Below are 26,372 nucleotides of genomic sequence, written 5' to 3' on the forward strand. Positions count from 1 at the left end.
CTCCGGCCGGACATGCTATTCCGGCCGCAAGGTTGTGACTCTTTGGTCCAGCCAGAACGCCTGGGGGGAGGGAAGGGCTTGGTCTCTTGTCCTAACCCTGGAAGTCTGAACCCTGTGCGGACAGAAGGAGGAGGAAGCCATAAGGTATGGATGTTGGGGTGCCTGGGAAGGACCCTGGGGTCTGGGCCTGGCCTGTAAGGGTCCGGGTCTCTTCCTCAAGCCAGGGGAAACCCTCTCTGGGGTCCCAGGTCCTCCTTCCCTAGTTCCTGGGCAACTGGGCACCAAGCAGCCCTTTCTGTGTTCTGCTTTGTGGACAGACACTGATTTGATGTCCCCAGACCCAGGTGGCCCGTCATAGCACAGCCACAGTGCAACAACAGGCCTGGCTTCCTCCCAGCTGAGGAGGCCACAGCCCGCCACCTGCCCTTTGTTTGCTCTGGGAGGGGCAATTGCTGAGCAAACATGGAAGGGAAATCCCGGATTCTGTCTCCTTACCGTTACCTAGGCCCCGAGGCCTCTGGCTCCTTCCTGGCCTCCTGTGTGTGTGTGTGTGTGTGTGTGTGTGTGTGCGCGCCCGCACACTAGGGTTGCTGGTGTATAGAAAATCCAGGGCTTGGCCTTGGTGAATGCTCAGACAAAATAAACCCCAACCCTGGGGCATAAACGGATGATCACTGAGCACATACCATGTGCGGGGCCCTGGGCTGCGCACCCCACACGCCAGAGCTCTCTGACGCCGCCCAGCCCCTGGACGATGTGGGCACCAGGATCTCCAGTTTCCACAAGAGCAAACTGAGGGTCACAAAGAGAGGACCCTGACAGAGGTGGGAGTCCCACCCCGACCTCTCTGACCTTTACACTGCTCTCTGCCCCTCAGCTCGGCTGTCTTCTACGGGGAGCAGGGGGAGTGGTGAGAGGCAGGCTTGAACAGGGGCTCCCCCCCGCACCTCTCTTTTTTCTCCCCCAGAGACCGGGCCATCATTGGCAGTCGGAGCGCTCCCCATGGCTGAGCTCCTGCCCCAGCTGCCTTGGCCCCCACGGGCCGAGGGTGGTGCCCAGGACACATCTGTGCCCCGAGCCGAGTGGCAGAGCCAGGAACCACCGGGTGACGGGGCAGAGGGCCCGGCCCCTGAGCCCTGGAGGCCCCTGGTGGTGCCCTCCATTTATATCACACCATCCAGTGATGGAGAATCACCCCCTTGCACCCCGACCCCCCAGCGCCTGCAGCTGCCGTGGACCCCAGACCCGGACAGTCTATCTCAGGACAGGTCAGCTGGGTGTTGGAACAAAAAAAGAGATGCTCTCTCTCTCGGGACTCAAGGGGGGCTGACACTGTCCAGGTGCAGGAGCTGAAGTTCAGCTGGAGTGTGGCCTTAGGGGCACATGGGGCCTGACTGGAGGTTGTGAAAGAGACACATAACAGAAAGAGGCAACTGGGAACATGGGCTGGGACAAGTAACTCTGAGCTCTCCGCTCTCCACTGAGCACTGCCTGCTAAGGGGGGAGGGGGACACCCCCTTTGGCACACCCAGTGTTTTTCAAACTGTGGATCATGACCATTTAAGGGCCACGAAACCAAGGTAGCGCGTTGCGATCGGCACGTTTTCCAAACAGAAATGGGACAGAATTGAAAATAGTGCATGAGGTAGTAAGTGCGGTTTCCTGCGACTTCTGTGATGTTACATATATTTCTACATATTACATGTATGTCTTGTATTGGAGGCCAGTGTAAAAGGTGTATCTTGCTGCAGCTCATGGGCAAAAAAAAAAAAAAAAAAAAAAAAAGGCAAGGAAAAAAGAAATGTAAACAAAACTTCTGCAAGCAAACTGCCTCTGGCACAAGGAGACAGAAACGGAAGGTTTGAGCCTTCAGGGGGAAAGAAGAACTATACCAGCCCTGAATAGAAATGGCCACTGTGGTTTCTTCCAATCGTGGATGCTAGATAAGAGTTGAGGTTTATGAAATAGAGCTCTGTGTGTCAGCGTGGAGGAGTCTCAGAAACAATGATGATGGAGAAGCAAGTTACAAAATGATACAGTAGGAGCCTAATTGTGTATCTTTTAAAAGACATTGAACAATGGGATATATTGTTGGTGGATCCATCCTGATATTTAAAAAGAGGATGGAAAAGTGCACAGGAGGAACACACACCAGCTTCAGGGTGGCGGGTACCTTGGGGACAGGAGCAGAGAAAGGAGGGATGGGGAGCTGGGCCTTTGGCTGGCCTGTAAAAGTTGATTTCTTTTAAAAAAGAAAGAAAAGAGCTGAAACTAAAATGGCAAAATATCCACATCTGTTGGATATGGATGGCAGGGAGGACCATTTTATTTTATTTTTCCTGTTTGAAATAAATATTCCCTAATTAAAATTTTAGAAGTATTTTAAAAGCAGAGACAGGCGGAGCGCCTGGGTGGTTCAGTTGTTAAGAGTTTGCCTTTGGCTCAGGGCGTGATCCTGGCGGGAGCCTGCTTCTTCCTCTCCCACTCCCCCTGCTTGTGTTCCCTCTCTCGCTGGCTGTCTCTCTCTCTGTCAAATAAATAGATAAAATTAAAAAAAAAAGAAGAAGAAGAAGAGACAGGCAAAGAGAAGTACAGTTGACCCTCGAGCGATGCAGGGGTTAGGAGGCAATGACCCCCCCCGCAGTCAAAAATCCAAGTGTAACTTTTGACTCCCCAAAAACTCAGCCGCTCATAGCCTACTGTTAGCCAGAAAGCTGATCTATAACGTAAACAATCAATTAACACATGTTTTGTATGTTATCTGTATTATATACTGAATTCTTACAATAAAATAAGTGAGAGAAAAGAAAATGTTTCTAAGAAAATCATAATGAAGACAAAATACATGTGGAGTACTATACTGTAAAAAATCCATGTATAAATGGACCCACATGGTTCAAACCCATGTTGTTCAAGAGTCATCTGTATTGAGAAAGAGACCAGTGAGACACAGGGAGATGGTGGAAGGAGGGCCTAAGTTAAGACCTGAGAGAACTTCTATGCAGAGGGAACCGCAAGTGCAAAGGCCCTGGGACAGGAATGTGTCTGATGAGTTAGAGGAACAGCAGGGAAGCTGGGTGGTCTGGGGGAATACAAAAAGGGGAGAAGGAGGAGGTGAAGTCAGAATGGCCACACTCGGGCCTTGGCCACCAAGCAGGTGAGGACTTTGCTTTTATCTGGAGTGAGGTGGAGTCACAGGAGGGCTCTCAGCCAGGAGGGCCCTCCTGACCTAACTCAGGGATTCATAGGTTCTCTATGGCTGCAGGTGGGGAGCAGACTATAGGAGGCAGGATAGGAGCAGCCAAGTGGCTGCTGTGGTGTCCGGGACAGGGGTAGTGGGGGCCAAGAGTTTAAATTCTGGAGAGATTTTATGGGTGGAGTGGACAGGGATGGCTGAGAGATTGGATGTGGGTGTGAGGGAAAGAGAGGGGCCAGGAAAGATGAAGTTTTGGGCCTGCCAGCCACCAAAATGGAGAAGTAGACTGGGGCTTATGGGGGGGGGGGGTTGCTGCAAAGGTGGGGAGAAGGATGGGAATGGAATTTTTTCGAGAGGTAGGAAGAGCATGTCCTAGAGAGGGGTGGGGAGCCAGTCCCTGTGCCTCGGGCCAAGAGCTGTGAGGTGGGATTCACATTTCCCCGCAAGCAGTCGGGGACACCAACAGACCTAGACAGTCCCTGCAGGGCTGGGCGCAGGTTATGATGTCAGAGCAGGGCTGCGTCCAGCTCTGCAGCCTACCCACTGCGTGCCCTGGGCCAAGTCACTTCCCGTCTTTGAGGTCGGGCTACCCCACCTGTAAAAGGGCTGCTGTCCCCCACCCCCTCCGCAGCCCCCACCCCCGCGCTGTCCCGTGGGAAAGCCCCTTACCGCAGAGTTGGTGAGATCTCCAGGACTGGGGTTACTTGCCCAAGGTCAAACACAGCTAAGAGCCAGGGAGGCTGGAGTCTAACTTGGTCTGGGACAGAGAGGGGTCCCCAGACCCCGAGGACTTCCTGGGCCAACACTGGGGGGTGTGGACACGTACGGGAAGCCGCAGGCGGTCTCCGGGCCCCACCCCATTCCCGCCAGCCGGGTTCCTCCGTGCTCGCAGCCCCCACCCCTCCGCTTCCCAGAATCTCCGTCCCGTCGCCCACCCCAACCCCTCCAGCTCCGTGCCACCTCTCAGGTTCCGCCCTGGGCGGCCGGTAGCTCCCGGCCAGGGGCAGAATGGGAGCGGAAGACCCTTTCCGGGTACCAGGGGACAGGGTCGCAGCCGGTGCCAAGGCAGCTGCCATGGCGCTGTTTCGTTTGAATCGAGTCTGTTTCCCTTTCTGTCCTTCCCTCTCCTCTGTTCACTTCTCCTCCTCCTCCGATTCTTGGTGTCTCTCTTTGCTCTTCCTCTCTCCTGGGTCTGTATCTGCGGCGCCGCAGCCGCCCCTCTCGGTTGCCCGGGTCGCTCGCCCTTCCCCTGCGGCTGCGTCTCTAAGTCTGGCTCGCGGCCTCTCTCCCGCCGGCCGGGCCGCGCGCGCCGTCGCTCCCGGGCCTAAGCCGGCCCCCGCCCCGTGGTGCCGGCCGCCGCCCCTCCCCCTGCCCCTCCCCCCCTGCCCGGGTCCGAGGGCCCTCCCGCTGCGCCGCCCCCCTTCCCGCGCGGGCGGGGGCGGCGCCGTGACGCGACGGGGCGGGGGCGGGAAGGGTGAGCCGACGCTGCGGCTGCTCCCGCGGCTCCCGGGCTCCGGCCTTTGTGCGGGCGGCGGGCGGCGCGGTCGGGTGGGGGCGGCGGCCTCGGAAGGCGAGGCAGGTGCCCCGCGGGGACGCCCAGCTCAGCCCAGCCCCGCTCGGCCGGCCCAGCCCTGCGGCCGGGCGCGCCCGCTGCGCCGCATCCATGTTCGAGTAAGGACCGGGGCGGGGGCGCGGTGGGCGGGGAGGACGCGGCCGGCCGGCCCGGGGCTCCGCGCGCGCTCGGCTGGGGGGGGTGCGGGGCGCGACCGGAGCCGAGGCGGGTGGGGGGGGGGGGGCGACCGGGTGGGGGCGGGGAGGGGGCCGGCGCTGCACTGGGGCCTGGGCGCTGACGGCGGCGGGTGGGGGGGGGGGGCAGGCTCGTCACCACCAGGGCGCGACGCGCCGGGGTGGCGGGGCTTTGGTGGGGGTCCCGGGCTCATCCGCGGGGAGCGGGGCCTGCGGGGGAGGGCTCCGGCCTAGCTCGTCCGGGAGGCGAGGGGTGGGCACGAGGCTGACCCCGGGCTTTGGGCCTGGGGCGGAGGCAGGGCGGACACAAGCCCCCCGCTGGCCCGCGCACAGGCCACGAAGCCCGGGGCAGGCCCGGGAGCAGCCCCTCCTGGCCTGGGCCCCCTCCCACCGCCCCTGTCTGTGGGGAGTCCTGGAGCTGCTGGTGGTGGGGGCTTCGCGGCCGGCCGGCCTTGTACCCCGAATTGACCTCCTCCTCGCTGTCTGGGCCCGCTGTGTTTTGAGTATGAATTGTAGGTGTCTCGGAAGTGTATGTATGCGTGTCTGTATTCCTGCTGTGCATGCTCTCCGGCTGTGTGTGTAATTTACGTCAAACTCCATCTGTGACTCCGTGTGTTACTGTAAATGCCCTGAATGTGTCTGATTGTGACTCTGGTTGGGGCGGGGGCTCCTTGTGTGTGCCCGTGACCTTTTGTGGTTGTATGTATGGTAGAGTAGTATCGCACCCCATCAGACCCATGCATGTCTGGTTGTGACTCTGGAGTGTGTGTACATGCGTGGAGGTCTCCTAGTGTGCAGACAGCCGAGGTCCTCCCTGGCTGTGTGTGTGTCTGTGAAATTTACTTCTGCTTCCATCTGTGGCTCCAGGCGTCACTGTAAGTTGCCTGTGTGTCCAGTCGTGACGTGGTGGTGTGTGTACGCAGTGCTTACAGCGATCACTCTGTGTCTCTGTCTGTGCCTATAATTTACCTCTGAACACATTAGCTCTTGGTGCAAGCATAAGTGACCTGTGTGTCCCTATGTGACAGTGTGTGTCGGGGGCCTGGGGTATATGGCTGAAGCCTCCTGGGGTTGTGCCTTAACTTACTTCCGATTCCATCTTTGAAAGTTCCTGTGTGTATCCATATGTGACGGTTGTGTATGTGCCTGGGCTTCTGTGGGTGTGCAGCGGAGACCCTGGGGCCTTGTGTGTGTCAGAGCACAAAGAGAGATCCCTTGTGGCTCTTAGTGGGCCCGGGACCCTCTCTCCTGAGACCGTGGGTGTACCCTTGGCAGTCTGAAGCAGTAATGACTGACACTGTTCCCCAGTTAGAGTTTATAAAGCGTGTCCCATGCATTATTTCCATGCCTGGCCACTGTGCTGTTAAGCTGTGTCCATGACCTCCGGGGTCCTTCATGTCTAGGTTCTCTGGCAGCAGCAACGGCTGACCCCTCTGTCCCCTGCCACATGAGAGCAGGCCTCCACCACGTTGAGCCGAGCTGACCCCATGGCTTAAATTGACCTGCACTGTACCCGCGATGGCTGAGTTCCTCTGGGACCGCTCTTTTACTTGTATGGCTCTCCCTGGAGAATGATTTGCTTTCACCTCTTCTCGGAGACTTTCTTGTGGCAGTCTGTGTGAATGTCATTTATCTGGAACTTTCTGTGGTTTCTGTGACCCCCCCTGCAGCTGCATGTGTGTATCATGGACAGGCGTGTGTGTGTGCGTGTGTGCGTGTGTGTGTAACTTCTGGGACTTCGTGGCTATAGCCGACTTGTAATGCTGCAGCTGTGTGAATCATTGTGCGAGAACCCCGCGGCTCTGGGTGCGAGGGTAACACACCTGTGAAGCTCTGCTGTCCGGGAGGGTGCGGTGGGGGAGACTTCTTGCAATGGTGGGGAAGTACCGTTTGTCTGTGATACTGGCTGCATGTGACGCACACCACAGTTCTCTTTTATGCACACCTATGTGTGCGTCTGGCCCTCTGACCGGAGGGAGCTCTAGGCCTGCGTAGACCCAGGAAGTCCGAAGAGAGGTGTCTGCAGTGGCAAAACCCTGTTTTCTTCCGAGTCCCTGCCCCCCATAACGGTCCTCCAGCCACAACGGCTCCTCCCTTCCCTCTGCTGCAGCCTGCCTGGCTGGGCAGCCTCAGGGCTGTGGCCGCTCTCGAGCACTTCCTCTTCCTCCTACAGAAGAGCAAGATCTGGCGGCACAGGCCCTGCCCCGTCTGTGTGTTATCTGGCCTGTCCTTAGGCGTCCTCCCCTAGACCTGTGGCCCTGGGAGAATAGGACAGGTGGAGACGGGGTCTGCATTTCAGGCGAGAGATGAGAAGATGAGGCAGGGGAGGAAAGTGGTCACGCCCTCCCTCAGAAGCCTTCCGTGGCTCACCAGTGCCCTCAGGGGGAAGCCCAAACTCCTGACCTGGGCCTGAGGGACCTGAGGGACCTAAGGGGGGCCTGTGCCCTCCTGTCCTCCTTCCCCTGCCCCGCTGGCCACCTCACTCCTCAGACCTGCCAGGCTCAGTGCTGTCTGTGAATTCCATACCCCTGTCCCTAAAGTAATCTTCCCCTGCTCTTTGGCCGAGCTGCTCTTCGTCCTCGGGCTCAGCTCAAGTGTGGCCTGCACCCCACCCACCCACCCACTTAGCCCGCCTTTGTTTCTGTGGTCCTCAGACTTGAACGTGCTTCCGTCTCCTGGGCCCCACTTTCGGATTCAGGACGTCTGCATTGGGTCACACAGGCCCCAGGGCTGCTGGTGTGGCTCACGTGAGCGGTGCTGCTTTATAGCAATGACCAGTGTCTGAGCTCAGCATCTCCACTGACGCGTGTTCTTGTCGTTCATCTCTGTTCCCCAGCTGGAATGTCAGGTCCCTGCAGACTGGGGTGGTATCTGTTTTGCTTACTTCCGTGTCCCCAGCGCCTGGCACAGGGCACACGCGTGCTTAATCCGTACTTAGCGAGTGAAGGATGGAGCTTGGGGTCAGTTTGGGCTCTGCGCCCCAGGCCGAGGTGTTTGTGTGGTGCCCGTCCCGGTCAGCGTTTGCCTCGAGCACAGGTGCGCTGGGGCCTCCGTTTTAGTCTGACAGAACCTACCGATCGAACCCGAGCGCCGCCCATGTGCTGGGCTTTAGTGCACTTGACGTTGAACAACGCGGAGGTGAGGGGTGCTGACCTGCCGTGCAGTTGAAAATCGGTGTGTACTTTTTGACTCCCCCCAAACTTAGCTCCTAATCGCTTATTGTTGACCAGAAGCTTCATCGATAACATAAGCAGCCGATGAACGGTTTTTGATGTACTATCTGTATTATATACTGTGTTCTTACAATAAAGTAACCTAGAAAAAAATGGTATTAAGAAAATCATAACGAAAATACATTTGGAAGACTACTGTATTTCTTGAATAAAATTCCCACGTAAGTGGACCCCGCACAGTTCAAACCCGTGTTGTTCAAGGGTCAACTGTGTATTACCTCACTTTCTCCCCCAGACAGCCCTGTGAGGTGGACGCCGTTATTCGCGTCGTGGTCAGGAAGAAAACGAGGCACAGGTGCAGACACTGGCCCCAAGTCACCCGGGGAGCAAGTGGCTGGGGTGTTGCTGAGGGGTGAGCAAGGCTCACACCTGGCTGAATCCCGGTTCTGGGAGGGGTGGGAGCGGGGCGGCCTTTCATTCAGCCAACAAGAGCAAAGGCTCCGTGCGGCAGCCTCGTTCTAGACGGTGGGGCTGCAGCTGGAAACAAACCCCTTCCCCTGTGGGAAGTGTCCACTGAGCAGAGATGTGAAGGAGGTGAGGGAGCCCTCCCGAAATCTGGGAGGAAGGGCCTCTGGGCAGAGGGAACAGGCAAGGCAGGAGCTGGGGAAGAGTGAGCAAGGGGTTGATTAGAGGGTCCAGAGGCTCATTTAGCTGGAGTCAGGTGCGGCGGGCAGGGGGTGGGGTGGTCCCAGCCCGACTCAGGTGTTCATCGCTCCCCCCACCCGCTGGCCACAGTTGGGGAGCAGAGTAGGGGATGGGTGTCAGGGAGACCTGGGAGAAGTCAGCTTGTCGTTCAGGGGCGTATGGCAGTGGTCCAGATCCCCACCTATTTCATTTATTTATGTACTTACTTTATCCCACAAACTCATTTCGCAAGTGTGACACGAATGCTTACCCTGGGTCCTGTCCTGAGCAAGCCTGGGGACAGAGCGTTGACCAGGACCTTGCCATCGGGGAGCTCACAGGCCTGTGGGGGAAATGGAGCTGTCGTCAGACAAGTGGCCGCCTGGAAGTAGTCAGGGCTGGGATGGGGGACGCAGAGGCAGAGTGGTTAGCGACAGGAGGGGAGCTGCCAGGGGTCCCTAGGGAGGCATGGCAGGGAGGCTCTGGCCGGGAGGGAGGGGTGGTGAGCAAGGGTCCTGGAGGATGCACGTGAATTCGCCAGGCGAAGAAGGCCAAGGGCAGTCGGCAGTGAGGAAAGAGCGTGTGCTGAAGCTTGGAGGCAAGAGAGGAAAGTTCGAGGACCCCCGTGTGGTCTAGCCCCCCCCCCCCCCCAGGTAGAATCGTGCCCTGGCTTACGGCGGCTGTGCGTCCTGGGACAAGTGGTGGCTGCCTCGCGTCCCGGCTGCTCGCTCTGGCAAGCAGGGATGGTGCTACTGTCATGTGTCCAGGGTTGCCTGAGGAATAAGGAATCATACGGAGAGCTTGCCAGAGCCTTGGTACGGCGCCAGTGAGTGGCCCTCTGCTGCTCCCGCTCTAGCCAGCGCACGGGGCATTCGTGCAGTCGCCGATGCTTCTTGAGAGCTCGCTCCGTGCTGGGTACAGTTTTGGGTGCCAGGGACACAGTGGTGACTAAGACCTCCTTATTCACAGCTGGAGGCAACAATAGGCAAAATGAATAGGCCACCAGGATGAGTTGAGGTGGTGTGAGGGGGGCCACGGGGGCTGGGTCCCCAGGGGAAGAGGAGCGTTTGAGCCAAATGAGGCAGAGCCCGTTAGGCTGGGCTGCGGAAGGCCATTCCAGGCAGAGGGAACAGAAGGGCAGAGGCCTTGACGTGGGACTGCAGTGGGTGAGCTTAGGGACAAAAGGAGCCTGGGGTGGCTAAAGGAGAGGGTGCGAGTCACACCAGGGCCTGGGGTGACGAGGTGAGGACTTGGCCTTTACCTGGAGTGCAATGCAGCCAGGAGAGGCTCTGAGCCAGAAGGGCCCTGACCCAGGTTGCATTCACAGGCGCCCTCTTGGGGTGGGGAGCTGACTGCGGGGACGGCGATGGGGACAGGGAACCCAGGGAGAAGCTGCTGTGAGGTCCAGGAGGGCAAGGATGGAGGCTGGGCCAGGGCACTGGAGCAGGGGAAATGGGTATAATAGAAATAACGGAGATAGATTTTGGAGGTAAAGCAGGTAGGACTTGCTAACAAATTAGAAATGGAGAGTGAACAAGAAAAAAAGGAAGCACATGCTTAGTTTTTAGCTCAAGCAATTGAGTGGGGAGGGGCTACTCAATGAATATTTATGAATGAATTAATGATTTTGAAAATAGCAGGTATTCTTGAGAGATCACTCTATGCCAGGCGCTACTAGAAGCTCTTGACATGTACTGACTCATTCAACTGTCCAAACAAGCAGACGAGGACATGTATTTATCACCCGTGGGTCATAGACGAAGTCACTGAGGTGCAGAGAGATAGGGACCTGCTTGCTCAGTCACATGGTCACACCGCTGGAAGTGGAGTTGAATGGGGTGTGGGGACTTGGTGTGGGTGGGCTGATGTGTGAGCCTCCTACGATAAGCCTGTCCTCACACCTAGCCTGTTTCCCCCCACAATGCCCCTCTTTTTCTCCTCCCCCAGCACCACCCCCCACTCCGGCCGGAGCACGCCAAGCAGCTCCCCATCTCTCCGCAAGCGGCTGCAGCTCTTGCCCTCGAGCCGACCCCCACCCGAGCCTGAACCAGGCACCATGGTGGAGAAGGGGTCAGACAGCTCCTCAGAGAAGGGCGGGGTGCCCGGGACACCCAGCACCCAGAGCCTGGGCGGCCGGAACTTCATACGCAATAGCAAGGTCAGTGCGAGCCCCGTGGGCTGGGGAAGTGGGGAGGGGCAAGGGCAGGGGAATTCAGGGGCTCATTCTGACTCTGCTCCTTTCTCTTGCAGAAGATGCAGAGCTGGTACAGCGTAAGTGTTGGGCAGGGGGAGGGAGGGCATGCTGGAGGGGAGAGAGGGAGGGGGACAGGTGCCGGGCCAGGAGCCCCAGGCTGCAGCCGTCAAGGAATTGGGTGCTAGGGTCAGCGGACCTAGGGTCATATCCTGTGCTGCTGCTTACTTCCTGTGTGTCCTTGAGTGAGTTACTTAACTTCTCTGGGCCTGTCTCCTGAGACACAGTGCCAACCTGACAAGGCCGAAGGGAACACTCGCTGAGAGTCAGTGGTGCCGGTGGGTACCTGGCGCAGGGGCAGGCTCATGTGGAAATGAGTACGTGACTGCTCTCATCATGGTTTCAATCTCGTGTTTCGGGCCGGGGAAGCCAGACGGGAGCTAGATGTTAAACCCGCGAGAGCTGTACCGGGGCAGAGGAGACCGAGGGGCTTCTGGGCACTTGATGGGGCAGAAGGATAGGGGTGTGAGCCCCCAGCTGGGTTCTTACCTTCCCAACTCCCCCAGATGCTGAGCCCCACGTACAAACAGCGGAACGAGGACTTCCGGAAACTGTTCAGCAAACTCCCGGAGGCCGAACGCCTCATCGTGGGTGAGTCCGGCAGACCCCGTCCCGGGCCGGGCCCTGGGTCCCCCCTGCGCCCTCCCACCTGCCACGCCCACGCTGGCCGGCCCAGCGTGTGTGACTCGGGTGTCTGCCGTCTCTCCCCTCGGCTGCCTCAGATTACTCCTGTGCCTTGCAGCGCGAGATCCTCCTCCAGGGCCGCCTCTACCTCTCCGAGAACTGGATCTGCTTCTACAGCAACATCTTCCGCTGGGAAACAACAGTGAGCCGACTGGGCCAAGGAGGGGCGGGCCGGGCCGGCCGGGCCTCTTCTGACCGGCCTCTCGTCTTCAGATTTCCATCCAGTTGAAGGAAGTGACGTGTCTGAAGAAGGAAAAGACAGCCAAGCTGATCCCCAACGCCATCCAGATCTGCACTGAGAGCGAGAAGGTGAGCCCGAGGACCTGCTGGGGGGCTGTGGTCCCCGGTCGCAGCCAGCCCCGCCTGCCCCAAGCCCTGTTTATTCTGCACCCTGAACTCTCAGATCTCTTGCTTTCTCTCTGTCCGCCCCCCCCACCCCTGCTGGCCTGGCCTAGGCTCCCATCACCTCTGACCTGGACCTTCCTCACCAGCCCCTCGTCTCAGTCCCTGTGGTCTGTGCTCCCACACAGCTGCTCAGGGATAATATTAATAGTAGAATTCTTCCCTCCTCCATATCTGTCCACTCAGATGTCCCCTCTCCTTGGAAGCCTTCCCTGACACTCCGTTCTATCCTGATGATTGTTGCCTCGCGGTCCCAAGATGGCTGCCTGACACCAGGGACTCAGACAGGAAGGGAGAAGGGAATGGTGGGGAGACTTCACAGCAGACTTCCCTTTGTGTTTTATGGGCCAAATGTGGATTAGTTGACCTTCCCTCCTGGTCGAAGGAGACTGGGAGAGTGCCCTGGGCTTCCCCACTCATAGCCCACCCAGTCTGGGCTGTGCCTGTTTCCCACCCTGCACTGTGAGCTCTGGGGGCAGGGCCAGGGGCCGTCTCCTCATCACGGGGACTCCAGCGTCATCTGGTGCCAGGCTGGGCACAGGATAAACATTCTGTGGAGTGAATGAAAGGACGAATGAAGGGATACATCAGGATGGAGATCCAGGAACAAAGTGTGGATGGCGACAGAGGGAGCTTCCCCTCCCTCTGGCCATGTCTGTCCCCACACCCTCATACCTATCTCTCTCCTGCAGCATTTCTTCACCTCCTTTGGGGCCCGGGACCGCTGCTTCCTCCTCATCTTCCGCCTCTGGCAGAACGCGCTGCTTGAAAAGGTGGGTCTGGGTGAGAACGGATGGGGGGTTGGGGGGGAATCATGGAGCCAGGAGTGCCAGCACTTGGGGAGCTGGAGGGCCCCTTAGCTCTGTTCCATGGGCATAGGCCTGCCCTACCTACAGCCTCTTCCATACACTCCAGCAGGGGCCACCAGGGCTCCAGTGCCTGGCCCTGCCTGCACGGACATGCATCTGTGTATCCGTGGCCCTTTCTTCACCTCCACAAATCCAAAATGCTCTGCAAGTGTGAAGGCACCTTCACCTTCATTTTGCGTATGGTAGCAAAATCTGCCCCGAGCTAACGTGGTTATTTGTAATCTGTGTTAGCACTCCCATAGAACTTTCTGCTATGATGGAAGTATTCTCCATCCGTGCTGTCAGAATATGGCAGCCACTGGCCACATGGGCCTGTTGAACTCTTGAAAAGTGGATAGTGTAGCTGGAGAGCTGCATTTTTCATTTCATTTCATTTTAATTCATTTAAACTTAAACGGCTGCACGTGCTTCCTGCACAGCACAGGCCTACATTGATCTCTGTGGGACTGCTCCTGTGTTTCAGGACCAAAGATAGTAATGTGTTTGGGGTAAATCTTAGATATAATCATAATTCAACATGAAGTTAAAGTATCTGTCCAATATTGGATATGCCAGTGATTCTCAAACTCTATGGCTTCAGGGACCCTTTATACTCTTTAAAATAACAGTAGACTCTCCAAAGAGCTTTTGTTTAAGTGGGTTATAGCTACCACTATTTACTATATTAGAAATTGAAACTGGGGAATCCCTAAACACAAGAATACACGATCGCACACACTGCCTCAGCACCCAGAAAAAGACAGCGTCCCATGTCACGTAGCCTCTGGAAAATTCCACAATATATACTAGTGTGAGAATAAAAGCGAAAAAGGAAAGTAGCATCTAATGATACTAGTAACACTTAACCACACTTACAAAAATAATTTTGATGTCATGGACATCCCGAAAGGTTGGGGATCCCCAGAAATCCTTGGACCACACTTCGAGAACCTTTGATGTATAGTGTACCGGATACTAAATGTAATACAGTCATCATCGTCGGTACATATTACTACGTATGGCATAGGCACTGCATTATCTTTCTTAAATCCCCAAACTTCTTAATCTTGACTTACGTCTTGCCCCAGAGGTTTTGAGTAAGGGCTTTTAGACCCGGCATATTCCGATGGCCCACTGTGTGCTGGCCCCCAGGCTCCCCGTCCATGCCTGCCGTGGTTGCATGAGTTTACATAGGATATAGTCGGCTGCACATCACGGAAAACTCAACCACACATGCTTTAAGAAAACAGGGAATTTCTGGATGAGTAGTAATAGTAGCTAATACTCCGGGTGCCACCGGGTGCCAGATACTGCTCTGAGCATGACACGCGTTAATTCACTTGATCTTCACAACAACCACCCTGCGAGGCAGCTTGGCCATTACCTGTTCCATCAGTGCCGCGTGGAGGGGTACCCTTGCCCGTGGTCACGAGGGTTTTTATGGGGCAGAGCTGTGGTTCTGACCCATGGCTATTAAGTTCTGTAACATGCTGATGCTCCTCTAACTAGCGGTCTGGAGGCAGGCAGCCCAGGGTGGGTTTGAGGGCTCCCCCTCCTCATGTCATAAGGACCCCAGCTCCTGTTGACTCTTCCACACTGTCCACCTTCTGCATGTTGATGTTTTGTGCACCTGCGTGTGCCTCGTGGTTGCAAGGTGGCTGCTGCAGCTGCAGGCATCATGCCCTCCCTCCCGTAAGTGTCCCCAACGCGAAGGAGAAAATGGGTGGGTAGAAAGGGCTCTTTGCTTTATCAGGGAGGGAAAGCCCCCTTTAAACCAACTTCTCGTTGCATTTCTTTGGCTAGAACGGGCTAACATGACTAGCCTCAGTTGCAAAGGAAAGATGGAAAACTTGGTGTAAACCAGTTGTAATTAATCCCTAGGGCTGGGGAAGATTTTCACCCCGAACAAGTTTGGTAACTGCTGGCAGGAGGGAGGGTGGCGAGAAGTCAGGTGGGCATGGTCCACGGCTGCCACTGCTGGCCTGGCACCTCAGCGGGCCAAACCTGCTTCTCCAGCTGTGCTGCCCTCCTGCCCTGTCCCCTCGGGGCAGCTCCAGCCATGCCCATCCCCAGGGCTGGAGCAGGAGCCTGAGGGAGGGACAGCCCGGAGTCAGAGCCTCCAGGGAGGGTGAGGGCAGAGGAGGGTTCAAAGTTCAGGCCCTGGAGCCAGCCTGCCAGGGTTGGAGTTCCCGCTCCATCACCGAGGAGCTGAGTGACCTGGAGCAAGTCACTGAACCCCATCAGGGAGGGACATTCCCTACTTCGTAGCATCCAGAGCTGGGCCTAGAATACGTGCTTGGGCAGGTCAGCTCTTACGAGGCAGGCTGGCACGGTGGTCAGCTCCAAGGTGCCAGAGTGGCACCCCCTCCTCCTACCTCAGCGTCACATCTCACCACTGCCACTTGAGCAGCACTGCGCCTCCGTGTCATTGCCTTAAAACGACAATGTTAGGGCTTTACAGAATTGTTCTAGAAGATTCAGTGAGTTTTCCCGTGCGATGGAGTTAGAGGAATGCGTGGCACCTGGTAACAACAGGGTGGCTGGCTACTCTGTGCTGTTGTTACCAGCCGCTGTGGCCCGGAATGCTTAGAAAAACAGTCAGGGGCAGGACAGCATGGTGGGTGGGAGCATTGGCTCTGGAGTCAGGCTGGGTTTGAATCCGAGTGGCCCTGGGTCACATGTGGGACCTCAAGCGCGTGACTTCTGCTCCCTGGCCCTCATCTTCTCCTCTGTAAATCTGGGAATGCTAACCTGTGGATGCGGGAGTCTTGTGAGGATCTAAGGGGAAAGTCCTGAGCTCCCCGACTCCTGATGAGGGGGATGGAGCTGGATTGGGTGAGGGCTGGGACTGGAGACGCTGCTGCCCCCTTGTGGACGCCATGGGAATGCTGAGCCTGAGGGCTAGTAGGGACCGGGATGGGAAGGGCTCTGGGCCCCAGTGAAGTGGAGGCCAGCCCCAAGTCCTGCCTGCCCAGACGCTGAGTCCCCGCGAGCTCTGGAACTTGGTGCATCAGTGCTACGGCTCAGAGCTGGGCCTCACCAGTGAGGATGAGGACTATGTCTGCCCCTTGCAGCTGAACGGTCTGGGGTAAGTCAGAGGTTGGTGTCTGGTTCCTGGGGTGGGGGTAGACAGTAGGGGCTGTGTGCAGAGCTCCTGGAGTCCCGGGTGGACTGAGGTGGGCATACAGTTTGGGAGACCAGGAGGGTGTGTGGGGTTCAAAGATACAGCGGTCCCTTACCCTTCTTTCCCCGCAGGAGCCCCAAGGAAGTGGGAGATGTGATTGCCCTGAGTGACATCACCCCCTCGGGGGCAGCTGATAACAGCCAGGAGCCAAGCCCGGTGGGCTCGCGCCGTGGCCGCATCACCCCCAACCTTTCCCGGGCCAGCAGCGATGCAGACCATGCGGTGAGCAGAGTACAGGGGAGAGAGTGGGTGCTGATGGAATGAGACAGAGGATGGTGGGGGGTGGTGTCAGAGAGAGGGACAGACTGAGAGGTGGTGGCAGGGTCACGGGGAGAGGACGAACAGAGGGCCAGAGAAGAGGTCAGTGGAGGGGTTAGGGAGGGGATGGATGGAGGGATGGGATGGAGCTGAGAAGATGGGCAGAGAAAACAGGGAATGAGAGAGATAGGCAAAAGGGCTGAAGACAGGAAAAGACAGAGAGACATAAGCAAGATTGGATGGATGGAATGGTGGACTGACAGATGGACAGACAAGGCTGGGGTAAATCTTACTCCAGGAGAGGCAGGAGAGGCACCCAGGAAAGGCCTGGAGGGACTAAGAGGGGCCCTCATCTGGGCAGCCCCAGGGCCCCTTGCGCCTCAGGTGGAAGCTTTATGTGCACACGCAGCCCCCCACCCCAGCATTGGTTTTCCCACAGTCTCAAATCCTTATGGCCAATGTGGGCATGCGGGGGCCCTCAGGCTGGCTTGGAGGTGAGACCGAGCTGGATTAAGCCTTTCTCTACAGGCAGAGGAGGACAAGGAGGAGCAGACGGACAGCCAGCCAGACGCCTCCTCCAGCCAGACGGTGACCCCCGTGGCTGAACCCCCGAGCACTGAGCCGACCCCCCCTGAGGGGCCCACCTCCCTGGGCCCCTTGGACCTGCTGCGCAGTGAGGAACTGTTGACAGACACGAGTAACTCCTCCTCGTCCACAGGGGAGGAAGGTGAGGCGGGTGGCCTGAGACATTCGCTTTGGTTACACACGACAGCCCTTACTTAGACTGGCATCAGCAAGGGATTGAGTGGCTCACGGGACTGAAATATCTGGGGGCGGGGTGTGTGTGTGTGTGCAGTCATTCAGATGGCACGTTGGAAATCTGTCTGTCTTTAGCTCTGCCTCAAAGGCGGCAGAGCAGATGGGTAAGAATGCAGACTCTGCAGCCAGATTGCCAGGGTCCAAATGCTGGCCACGCTGCCTCCCAGCTGTGTAACTTGGGCAAATTATTTAACTCTTCGAGCCTCATTTGCCTCATCTGAAAAATGGGTTAGCAATAGTCCTACCTACTTCATAGGGTTGGGTGTTAAGAGAATTGAAGTGAGTTAATATTTGTAAAGTGCTCAGGCCAGTTCGTGCTGGCTCTTGTTATTGCTCTTTCCATTTTCTCTGTGCCAGCTTCCTTCTCTGTAGCCTGCATTCTTGGGGGGGGGGGGGGTTGCCCAGAGAGCCCCAGCCTGGCCCCAGGCAGGCCTAGCGGAGAGGAAGCATGCTTTTCCCACGGAGGCACCAGAAGCTCTAGGGTTGGCTCTGATTGGTCTACCTCGGAGCCCAGGCCCAGCCCTGAACCAATCACAGCGGCTGAGAGCCCAGGCTGGGGGTGGGGGCGGGGAGCACAGGCTCGCCTCTGTGATCGCTGTGCCTGCGGCCCTCTGGGCCTCGGTGGGTGCTGCGTGAACCGATCACGGGGGCTCTGGCTGGCTGAGCGGCGGACACATGCTTGCCCTAAAGCCACCCCGGTGGCAGAAAGGGGCCAAGCAGTGCTCTGGTCAGCATCCACCCGAGCCGGGAGGGTGGGGCTCCCCATCCACCGCGCAAGGCTTGGAAGTGGACAGGAGCTGCTCTGAGGAGGAAGCAATGCACCCTCCCCCGTCCTTCTCTGTCACCCAGCTGACCTGGCCGCCCTACTTCCCGACCTCTCCGGCCGCCTCCTCATCAACTCCGTCTTCCACGTGGGTGCCGAGCGGCTGCAGCAGATGCTCTTCTCAGACTCGCCCTTCCTGCAGGGCTTCCTGCAGCAGTGCAAGTTCACAGGTCAGGGGGCCGAGCTTCCCCGGGTGCAGGGGAGGGGGAAGGGAGGCGGAAGCGGGAGGCGCGGGGGCCCTGCTGTGCGCAGGAAGGTCGGTGGGCGGTGGCCAAGAGAGAAGCTGCATCCGCCAGACCCCACCCCACCGGCTCTGCCTGTTAACTAGCTGAGTGGCCTCAGGCAGGGTTCCGAGCCTCTCTGCCTCAGTTTCCCCCTCTGTATGTTGGGGGTGTGTTAATAGTCCCTGCCGTATCCGGGTGTCCTGAGAACTGTGTAAGTTGATCCTAGATACGTGCCAAGAGCAGTGGTTTATAGTAAGCATTTAATAAACACAAGCTCATGATCACACATTAAGTGGCCACTCCGTCAGATTTGTGCAGAGGCCAGGACACATGAAGTCGAGAATCTAGTGGGAACGACAGTAAACAGACACACAAATAAGTCACAGATGTGCCAGGACTGTGAGTGTCAGGGGGGTATCTGTGACCTGAGGGGTCTCAGGAGAAGCTGCTGGAAGGATGTGACACTGGAACCAAGGCCTGAAGGAGGAACTGTTCTGGGGAAAGGGGAAGAGATGAGGGAAAAACCTAGGAGGCCAGTGGGGTAGCTGCAAAGGCCCCAAGGCCAGGGGAAGACACTGGGAGAATCCCTTGAGGCGGGGCTTCTGTGGCCAGGTGTGGCGAGGTGAGGCCACAGCGCCAGGTGACGTGGAAGGGTTCACTGTGGGACCAGCTGAATGGCTCAGGAGGCCGAGGAAGGGATTCAAGCAGGGGAGGGGCTAGTCAGATGATCGTCTTCCTCTGCTTTTTTTTCCCTCCTGTGTTGGTGAAAATGAGCCACGTAGAATCCCCTGCAGAATGAGTGAGACTGTGCCTTGAGTTGGGTCCCACAGCCCTCCAAAACTATGCTCATGTCCTGGGGGGTTGGGCAGACTGAAGAACTCAGTTTCTGTCCGGGGGCCCTGAAGAGCCATGGAATGTTCTAGGCAGGTTAGGGGCAGGGGCAGGCTTGGCTTTAAGAAGCTCCCCCTGGACCTAAGAGGTGGAGACTGAGGCCAGAAACTCAGGGCGGTCAGAGTGGGATGCTGGGCAGGCAGGGATGGGCTGAACCAGGAGCAATGCTCAGGAGGTCAAGTGAACACAAGGGGGAAGGAGTGTCCAGGGCAGGGCCCAGGGCTCTGGGGAAGTCTGGAGTCTGGAGGATGGTGGGGCTACCCCTGTGCTGGGACCCCAAGAGGAGGGGGAGGCTTAGGGGGATGCTGAGGCCAATGTGGGACCTGGTGGGTGTGAGGTCTCTGAGGAATTTCCGAGGGAAGGTGCTCTGGAGGTCACAGGCCCCGAGGTCTGAGGCTCAGGGTAGAAGCCAGGACTGGTACAGAGAGGGAAACTGAGGCTGCAGGAATGGAGGAGATGGCCCCAGGATGAGTGACAAGCGTAGGGGAGAGAGAGGTCCCCGCTCGGAGTATTACCGCCATCTGAAGTTTTAGGGGGCCAGAAGGAATGTGGGGCAGATATCAGGAGGGGGCACAGGGGCAGGGTGGGTTTGAGGGCGAATCCCCAGAGAACTGGCACTGTCCCAAAAAGGCTAGTTCCCACAGCCTGTGGGCAGAAGACTGGAGAATGGGCTCCTCATTCTGTCCCTCCCTCCCTACCCCAGACGTGACCTTGAGTCCCTGGAGTGGCGACAAGTGCCACCAGCGCCGAGTGCTGACATACACCATTCCCATCAGCAACCCACTGGGCCCCAAGAGCGCGTCGGTGGTGGAGACACAGGTGGGCCGGGCGGAGGGGCCGGCCGGGCAGCTCTCGGGCCTGGCTGACGGTGGCCCTGACTCTTCCCTCCTCCTGGTCTCTGCAGACGCTGTTCCGGCGCGGCCCCCAGGCGGGCGGCTGTGTGGTGGACTCGGAGGTGCTGACCCAGGGCATCCCCTACCAGGACTACTTCTACACGGCCCACCGCTACTGCATCCTGGGCCTCGCCCGCAACAAGGCCCGGCTCCGGTGAGCGGCGGCCCCTCACCTGACAGGCAGAATCCCCTCTCTCCCTCTCCGGGAGAGGTGTCAGAACCCCCTGAGGGGTCCGGCCTGAGCCAACAGGCTGGAGCTGCCATCGATGTGGACCAGGATGGGGAAAGGTGGCGAGAGATGGGTTTGGGGGACCAGCAGGAGCTCAGTCTGGGATGGGCTGAGCTGTCTCTTGGACCCCATGTGGAGCTGGGGCATGGCAGCAAGAAGGAAGGGTCCGGGCCAGGTGCAGGCTCAGCTGCTGGTGTGCGGGGGCCTTGCTAAGTCTGGGAGACTTGCCAAGGTGTGTTTGTTTGGGGGTGACAAGGGACTCTCTGAATTGAGGGAAGGAAAGCACGCTCTTGGAATGGTTGGAGTCAGACCCTGACTCCCTCCACCTGCCCCCCCCCCCGGACCCCAGGGTGTCCTCTGAGATCCGCTACCGGAAACAGCCCTGGAGCCTTGTGAAGTCACTGATCGAGAAGAACTCCTGGAGCGGCATTGAAGATTACTTCCACCACCTGGGTAGGGGAGAGGTCGGCCGGGCCGGGAACAGGGTCGTGGCCAGGCCAGGGCCGGCCATGCAGAGGCCTCTCCTGTGTCCACAGAGCGAGAGCTTGCCAAAGCGGAGAAGCTGTCCCTGGAGGAAGGCGGGAAGGACGCCCGCGGACTGCTGTCAGGTCTGCGGAGGCGTAAGCGGCCCCTGAGCTGGAGGGGTCACGGCGATGGGCCCCAGCACCCGGACACGGACCCCTGCGCCCGGGCTGGCATGCACACCTCAGGTGTGTCCCCTCGGGGCCAGGGCAGGGCGGGCGGAGGCGTGGGGAAGGGGGGAGGGGGGCCCGGTGGGTGTGCTGGGATGGGTCTGTCTGACTCCACGGCACTCTCCCTCAGGTTCTCTCAGCTCGCGCTTCTCGGAGCCGTCCGTGGACCAGGGCCCTGGGACAGGCATCCCTAGTGCCCTGGTTCTCATCAGCGTGGTGTGAGTAAGGGGCCTGGGTCTGTGGGGTCAGACAGGCCGGGATTTGCATTCTGGCTCTGTGACCTCAGGCAGGTGCCTGACCTCTCTGGGCTTCTGCTGGAGTGGGAGATGGGCCCACTTCCTAGGATAGCAGAGATGATAGGAGAGGGTGTTTGGAATGTGCCCAGCAGAGCTCTTTACACAGCACCCTGCTCCATGTGTTGTGGAGAAGTCTGTTCTGCTGGGAGAGGGAGGCCCTGTGGGCAGGGAGGGGTTTCTGGGGGAGCAGGCACCCAGAAGAGGTAGAATGAGGGGAATGGGGAGAGATCTGGGAAAAAAGCACTGGCACACATCTCAGTCCTGTTTTCTGTGCCCAACCCTAATCCGGGGGATGCTGGGGCCACAGTAGTGACTAGAGACCTGACAGCAGGCCAGGGTGCTGGGGGACAGAGCCAGGATGGGGAAGCTGTGGGAGGTGGGGCAAGGCTTCCCAGAAAGGCAGAGGGTTCCTGAGCTACCCCAGAGGGTGAGGCAGGAAGACCCATGTGCACAGAGGCCAGGGTGGAGGGATGTGGGGGGCAGGACACTCTGAGGACGTGTAAGTGAGGTCCGAGCCTCCGGCAGACCCTGGAGGTGAGAGTCAGCTCAGTCACACGCTCAGCCTCGGTTTCCTGGGAAGCCTCAGTTTCCCAGCACTGGCAGTCCAGAGAGGGGCTGTGTGGCGTGCTCCAGGAGGGGCAGGGGCGGCTCTGATGGCGGGGCGGTTCTCACCTCTTTGTCTTCCTCCTGCTGCCTCCCCAGGATCTGTGTGAGGTAGGGCCCTGCATCCTGCACCCCCTCCCCTCTCACCTCACCCCCTACCTGCAGCCCCTCCCTGCCCTGGGCCCCCAGCTCTCCCAGCCAGGCAGCCTGCTGTGGCAGTTAGGGGCGTGGGTATCAGACAGGCCTGGATGCAACCCCTGACTTTGCTGCTTATGGACTGCGTGACCCTAGCGAGGCATGTCTGTCACCCTCTCTGAGTCAGCTTTCTCCTCTGTAAAGGGGGGTAATTGTGGTGCCCCTTCAAGGTGTGGTTGTGTGGGTGCTGACCTAGGAGGGCCTCTGTGTCCTGACACTGACCTCTGACCCCTGCCCTCAGCCTCATCGTCCTCATCGCCCTCAATGTCCTCCTCTTTTACCGCCTCTGGTCCCTGGAGAGGACGGCCCATACCTTCGAGTCCTGGCACAGTCTGGCGCTGGCCAAGGGGTGAGTGGGTGGCCCGAGGGGGCTGGGAACTTGGGCGGGTCGGGCAAGGCCAGCACCCCACTCAGGCCCTGCCTCCCCCCCACAGCAAGTTCCCCCAGACGGCCACGGAGTGGGCGGAGATCCTCGCGCTGCAGAAGCAGTTCCACAGCGTCGAGGTGCACAAGTGGAGGCAGATCCTGCGGGCGTCCGTGGAGCTCTTAGACGAGGTGTGGCTCTGGGGCTGCGGGGCCCTGTGTTCAGATCCCAACGTGTGGCAGAGACATCTGGGCCTCAGTTTCTTCCTTTGTATATTGGGGAAGTCATTCATAGTCCTCAGCTCCCAGGGTTGCCGGAAAAAATGGAACAGAGAATTGGCTCACAGCCGAGGAAGAATGTCCACAGTGTCTGACTTCAGGCATGGCTGACTCCAGCCGCCCTCATGCCGTCTCTTGACTGCCCACCGCCAGGGTTGGCTTTGTTTGGGGCATCCTCCCCTCCCACCCTTGACCAAGGTGGCAGCTGCAGCTCCAGGCTGACACAGAGGAAAGAGCTCGTTCTCACTGGCCGCTGGGCTCACCTGTCCATCTCTGAACCTCACAGTGGCTGGGGCGGGCGAGGCTTCGTCCTTGAACCCCACCCCCACTAAGGGGTCCCATGAGGGTGGGAAAGAGTTCCTCCCAAGGACACGAGGGTCTTATCTCCAGAAGGGGTTGCCCCAGACACTCTCTGTGGTACCGCGGCAGCGTCTCTTGAGATGCCCACATTCAGTTTCTGCCATGTGTGCAAGTGACTGCACCGTTGCCGGCCTTGGCTTCTTCCTCCATACGTGCTGTTATCTCAGAGACTGTCCTGACGATCAAATGAGTTAGCGCTCGCAGTAAACACCTGACGCGTGTTTGCTGTTAGTAGTGGGAGCCCAGTAGGTGCCAGTAATGTGGGTGGTGGGTCAGCACAAAGGTCAGGTATTGGGGTGGTGCCTCAGGTGGGGGGAGGAGGTGCGGGAAGTGGAGGAGCGGCCGGCATTGGCTGGGTGCCCAAGGGTATCAGAGCCCAAGTTGGTGGGTGACGGGGAAATCGTGTGTGGTCGCTAGAGTCCAGAACGTGGAGCCCACCTCTAGGGGCTCTGGTGCGCCCTGAAACCATGCTTGCAGGGAGATGCTCATGCTGGGAAGGGCCGCGTGGCACAGGCTGGGAGGGCTTGAGGCGGGGGTCACATCGCTCAGAGAGAGGGATGGCACAGCCTCCCCGTCCTCAGTTAAATTCTGAGTATTTTCCTCTCAAGTTGCCAAGCGCTCTGAGTTGACTTCACAGACTCGTTAACCGCAGACGCAGTTGGAGCCGGGCTGCCCTGTGTGCTGAAGTGACCAGCCGATTTGCTCCTCAAGGCCAGCCTGGGAGAAGGGTGCTTTTGGTGTCCCCCACGTAACAGAGAGGGGTGCTAAGGTCTGAGAAGTTCAGACTTGCCCAGGGTCACGCAGCAGGGAGTAAGACTAGCTACTGTGCCCCATGTGAGGTGATTGGCCATCGGAAACCTGAATTCATCCCGTGACCTTTCAGCTTGGGGGGCCTGGGACAGGTAAGGGGCTCGCCTAAGAGCACCCAGTAAGAAGCAGGGCTGGGACCGGAGCCAGGGCCATCAGGGCCCCTTCCATCTGCAGCATCTTCGAAGTTAAACCGGGTGCAGTCCTGCTCCGCTGTTGTCACGGGGTGACCTTGGCAGGGGACGGGGCCTCTCTGGACCCTCCCCAGTTCCTCAGTGGCGGGAACCCCTACCAGCACTCACTTCCCACCCTGTCCACTTCTTCCTGCCAGATGAAGTTCTCGCTGGAGAAGCTGCATCGAGGCATCACTGTCTCAGACCCTCCCTTCGACTCCCAGCCACGGCCTGACGACAGCTTCTCCTGAGGGCACCCAGCCACATGGCCGACCCCCCTAATGGACAGATGGACACAGAGCCTCGGCGGCCACTGCTGGCACGGTGTGAGCGCCGGGAGCCTCCCGCCCACCCCTCCCAGTGGCCCAGCCAGAGGCCACACAGACACGGGGACCACAGAACCGAGATGCACTTTAGACCAGCGTGTGCGAGTCCAGCTGCCGTCGCCTGCCCGGCCAGGGAGCTGGCCTGGCCTTCGGCAGGCCCCCCGCTAACTTATTTTGCCCAGCTGGGGTGGTGGGGGGTGCCTCTGGGGTGCACGATTCCCTCAGCTCTGGGTTTAATGTATTATATTTATTTGGGGCCAATTGAGAGCCCCAATAAAGGGTTGGAAACGGCTGTGGCTGTGCCTACAGGGTCTCTGGGAGTGGGCGGGGGCCTCCCGTTGCGCCGGAAGGGGGACTGTCCATTTTTGGGGCCCCGAGTCACTATACGATCTGCAACTCTTCACCGTCTCCCACAAGCTTTGCATCATCAGGGTCCAGTGCGGGGGCTGTGAGGGCAGACTCGGCTGCCTGGAGCCCTGGTTTCAAATCCTACCGCTGATCCTTAGCAGTCATGTAACCCGGGTCAGCCCCTCTGAGTTTTGGTTTCCCCTACTGCACAATGGGCATACGAGTGGCACCTGTCTCCCAGGGTTCTTAGAAGTGAATAGTTCTCCAGTCTGAGCTGCATCAGAATCTCCTGGAGGGTTTGTTGGAAAACAGACTGCCAGACCCCACCCCACCCCTGAGTTTCTGAGTCAGCAGCTCTGGGGTGGGCTGAGAGCCTGCACTTCCAGCAAGCTCCCAGGACCCCACTTTGCGAGCCACTGTTACAAAAGATGCGGTAATAAACGTGGCTCCTCGTAACAGGGCCAGGTGCTGAGTAAGTATTCAACTGATGTTACTCTCATCATGGAAAAACTGGGGGGAGAGAAAAGTAACTCCTGCAGTAAGCACCAGGTGTGGACGAGGCTCGGTGCCAAGGTCTGGTGACCCTTGAAGTCTCACGGTGACTCCGTGAGATGGGGGGAGGGAGATTGGTACAGTCTAAAGCCACTCTGCGTGAAGACAAGGACTGCAGGCCTGTCCCTGGTGTCTCCACACTTAGGTACAACGTCCTGTCCCCTGCAGGGCCCTACAGTGGCCTGTCCAGGTTGAGGCCGTCTGGACCCCTGTCTTGCCAATGAGGAAAGGGGCTTAGAGGCCAAGTCTCTGGTCCATATAGAACCCAGGTCTGTCTCACTCAACGCTGTTCTGGTACCAGAGTGAGTGAGAGATAAGGAGAGACCTTTGACATGTCACGGTCAGGCTGTAAGAAACTTCTTAAATTGATGGCTTGGGACAAGAGGACTGGAGGGAGGGGTTGGATGGAGGTGGGAGGGACCACAAGTGACAAAGGACAGAGCCAGCCTCTCCTCTAGCTCTGTGATCATGGCAAGTTACCCACTCTGGGCCTCTGTTTCCCATACCTGTTAATGGGGAAGAGTGATAAAGCCCACCCTGTAGGAAGAATTACAGTTAAAATTAGGGAAGTGCTTAGAACAGCACCGAGCCCACAGTAGGTGCTCAGTGAACACCAGCTTGTAGGGCTGCAAGTAGGTACCCTTGCCCAGTGCCTAAAGCCTGTCCTCACTGCCTCTGCCTGTCACCTGCTGCTAGGGGGAGGGCTCGGTACAGCAAGAGAGTTATTTTCTGCAGGGCGATTTCACAGCCCAGGAGGTGTTGGCCCAGAGGCCCAGACCACAAAGGTGTCCAGTGTCCTTGGCTTCCTGTTCCTCTGCCCCAAGCCTGCCCCACACCCTGGTTCCTCTTGCTCAGCGGGACTGGGTCAGGGGGATTCTGGAACTTCACTGCACCCAAAACTGGAGGCCGGGACCTAAGCAGCCAGCCAGAAGTCTCACTCCCACCCTGCTCCTGACAGCCCAGAGCCCACAGCCCCAACCTGTCCACCCAGCATTGCTGGGGCAGGATTCAAGATCCACCTGAGGCCAGCTACGTGACCCTAGGCAAGGGAGTGAGGTGCTCTCAGCCTCAGT

At 58.4% G+C, this 26,372-nt stretch overlaps 1 protein-coding gene and 1 long non-coding RNA gene across 3 annotated transcripts; one reads left to right on the plus strand and one right to left on the minus strand.

The window, feature by feature from the left end:
* On the plus strand, positions 1-24,691 carry GRAMD1A (GRAM domain containing 1A). 2 transcript variants are annotated; one of them, XM_045796663.2, is made up of 20 exons: positions 1-144; positions 968-1,268; positions 10,747-10,957; positions 11,050-11,070; positions 11,557-11,641; positions 11,773-11,876; positions 11,948-12,043; positions 12,829-12,909; positions 15,960-16,072; positions 16,240-16,390; positions 16,955-17,153; positions 18,095-18,238; positions 19,887-20,002; positions 20,088-20,230; positions 20,655-20,758; positions 20,842-21,015; positions 21,128-21,215; positions 22,333-22,440; positions 22,526-22,646; positions 24,232-24,691. In XM_045796663.2, exons 2-20 carry the CDS (start codon positions 1,003-1,005, stop codon positions 24,322-24,324), a joined length of 2,418 nt encoding a protein of 805 aa, XP_045652619.1. In that variant the 5' UTR covers positions 1-144; positions 968-1,002; the 3' UTR covers positions 24,325-24,691. The 2 variants fall into 2 exon arrangements, with proteins under 2 accessions (XP_045652619.1, XP_045652620.1); XM_045796664.2 differs by lacking the exons at positions 1-144; positions 968-1,268 and adding an exon at positions 4,656-4,867.
* LOC148108249 (uncharacterized) lies at positions 2,273-4,542 on the minus strand. The gene is made up of 2 exons (XR_015728099.1): positions 3,866-4,542; positions 2,273-2,527 (listed from the first exon to the last, which is right to left on the minus strand). It is a non-coding gene; the product is annotated as an uncharacterized LOC148108249 (long non-coding RNA).
* Positions 24,692-26,372: the final 1,681 nt, after the last annotated feature.

This window comes from Ursus americanus, chromosome 21, assembly GCF_024610735.1.
Source record: "Ursus americanus isolate L20-20 chromosome 21, mUrsAme1.1.p, whole genome shotgun sequence".
NCBI classification, from domain to species: domain Eukaryota; kingdom Metazoa; phylum Chordata; class Mammalia; order Carnivora; family Ursidae; genus Ursus; species Ursus americanus.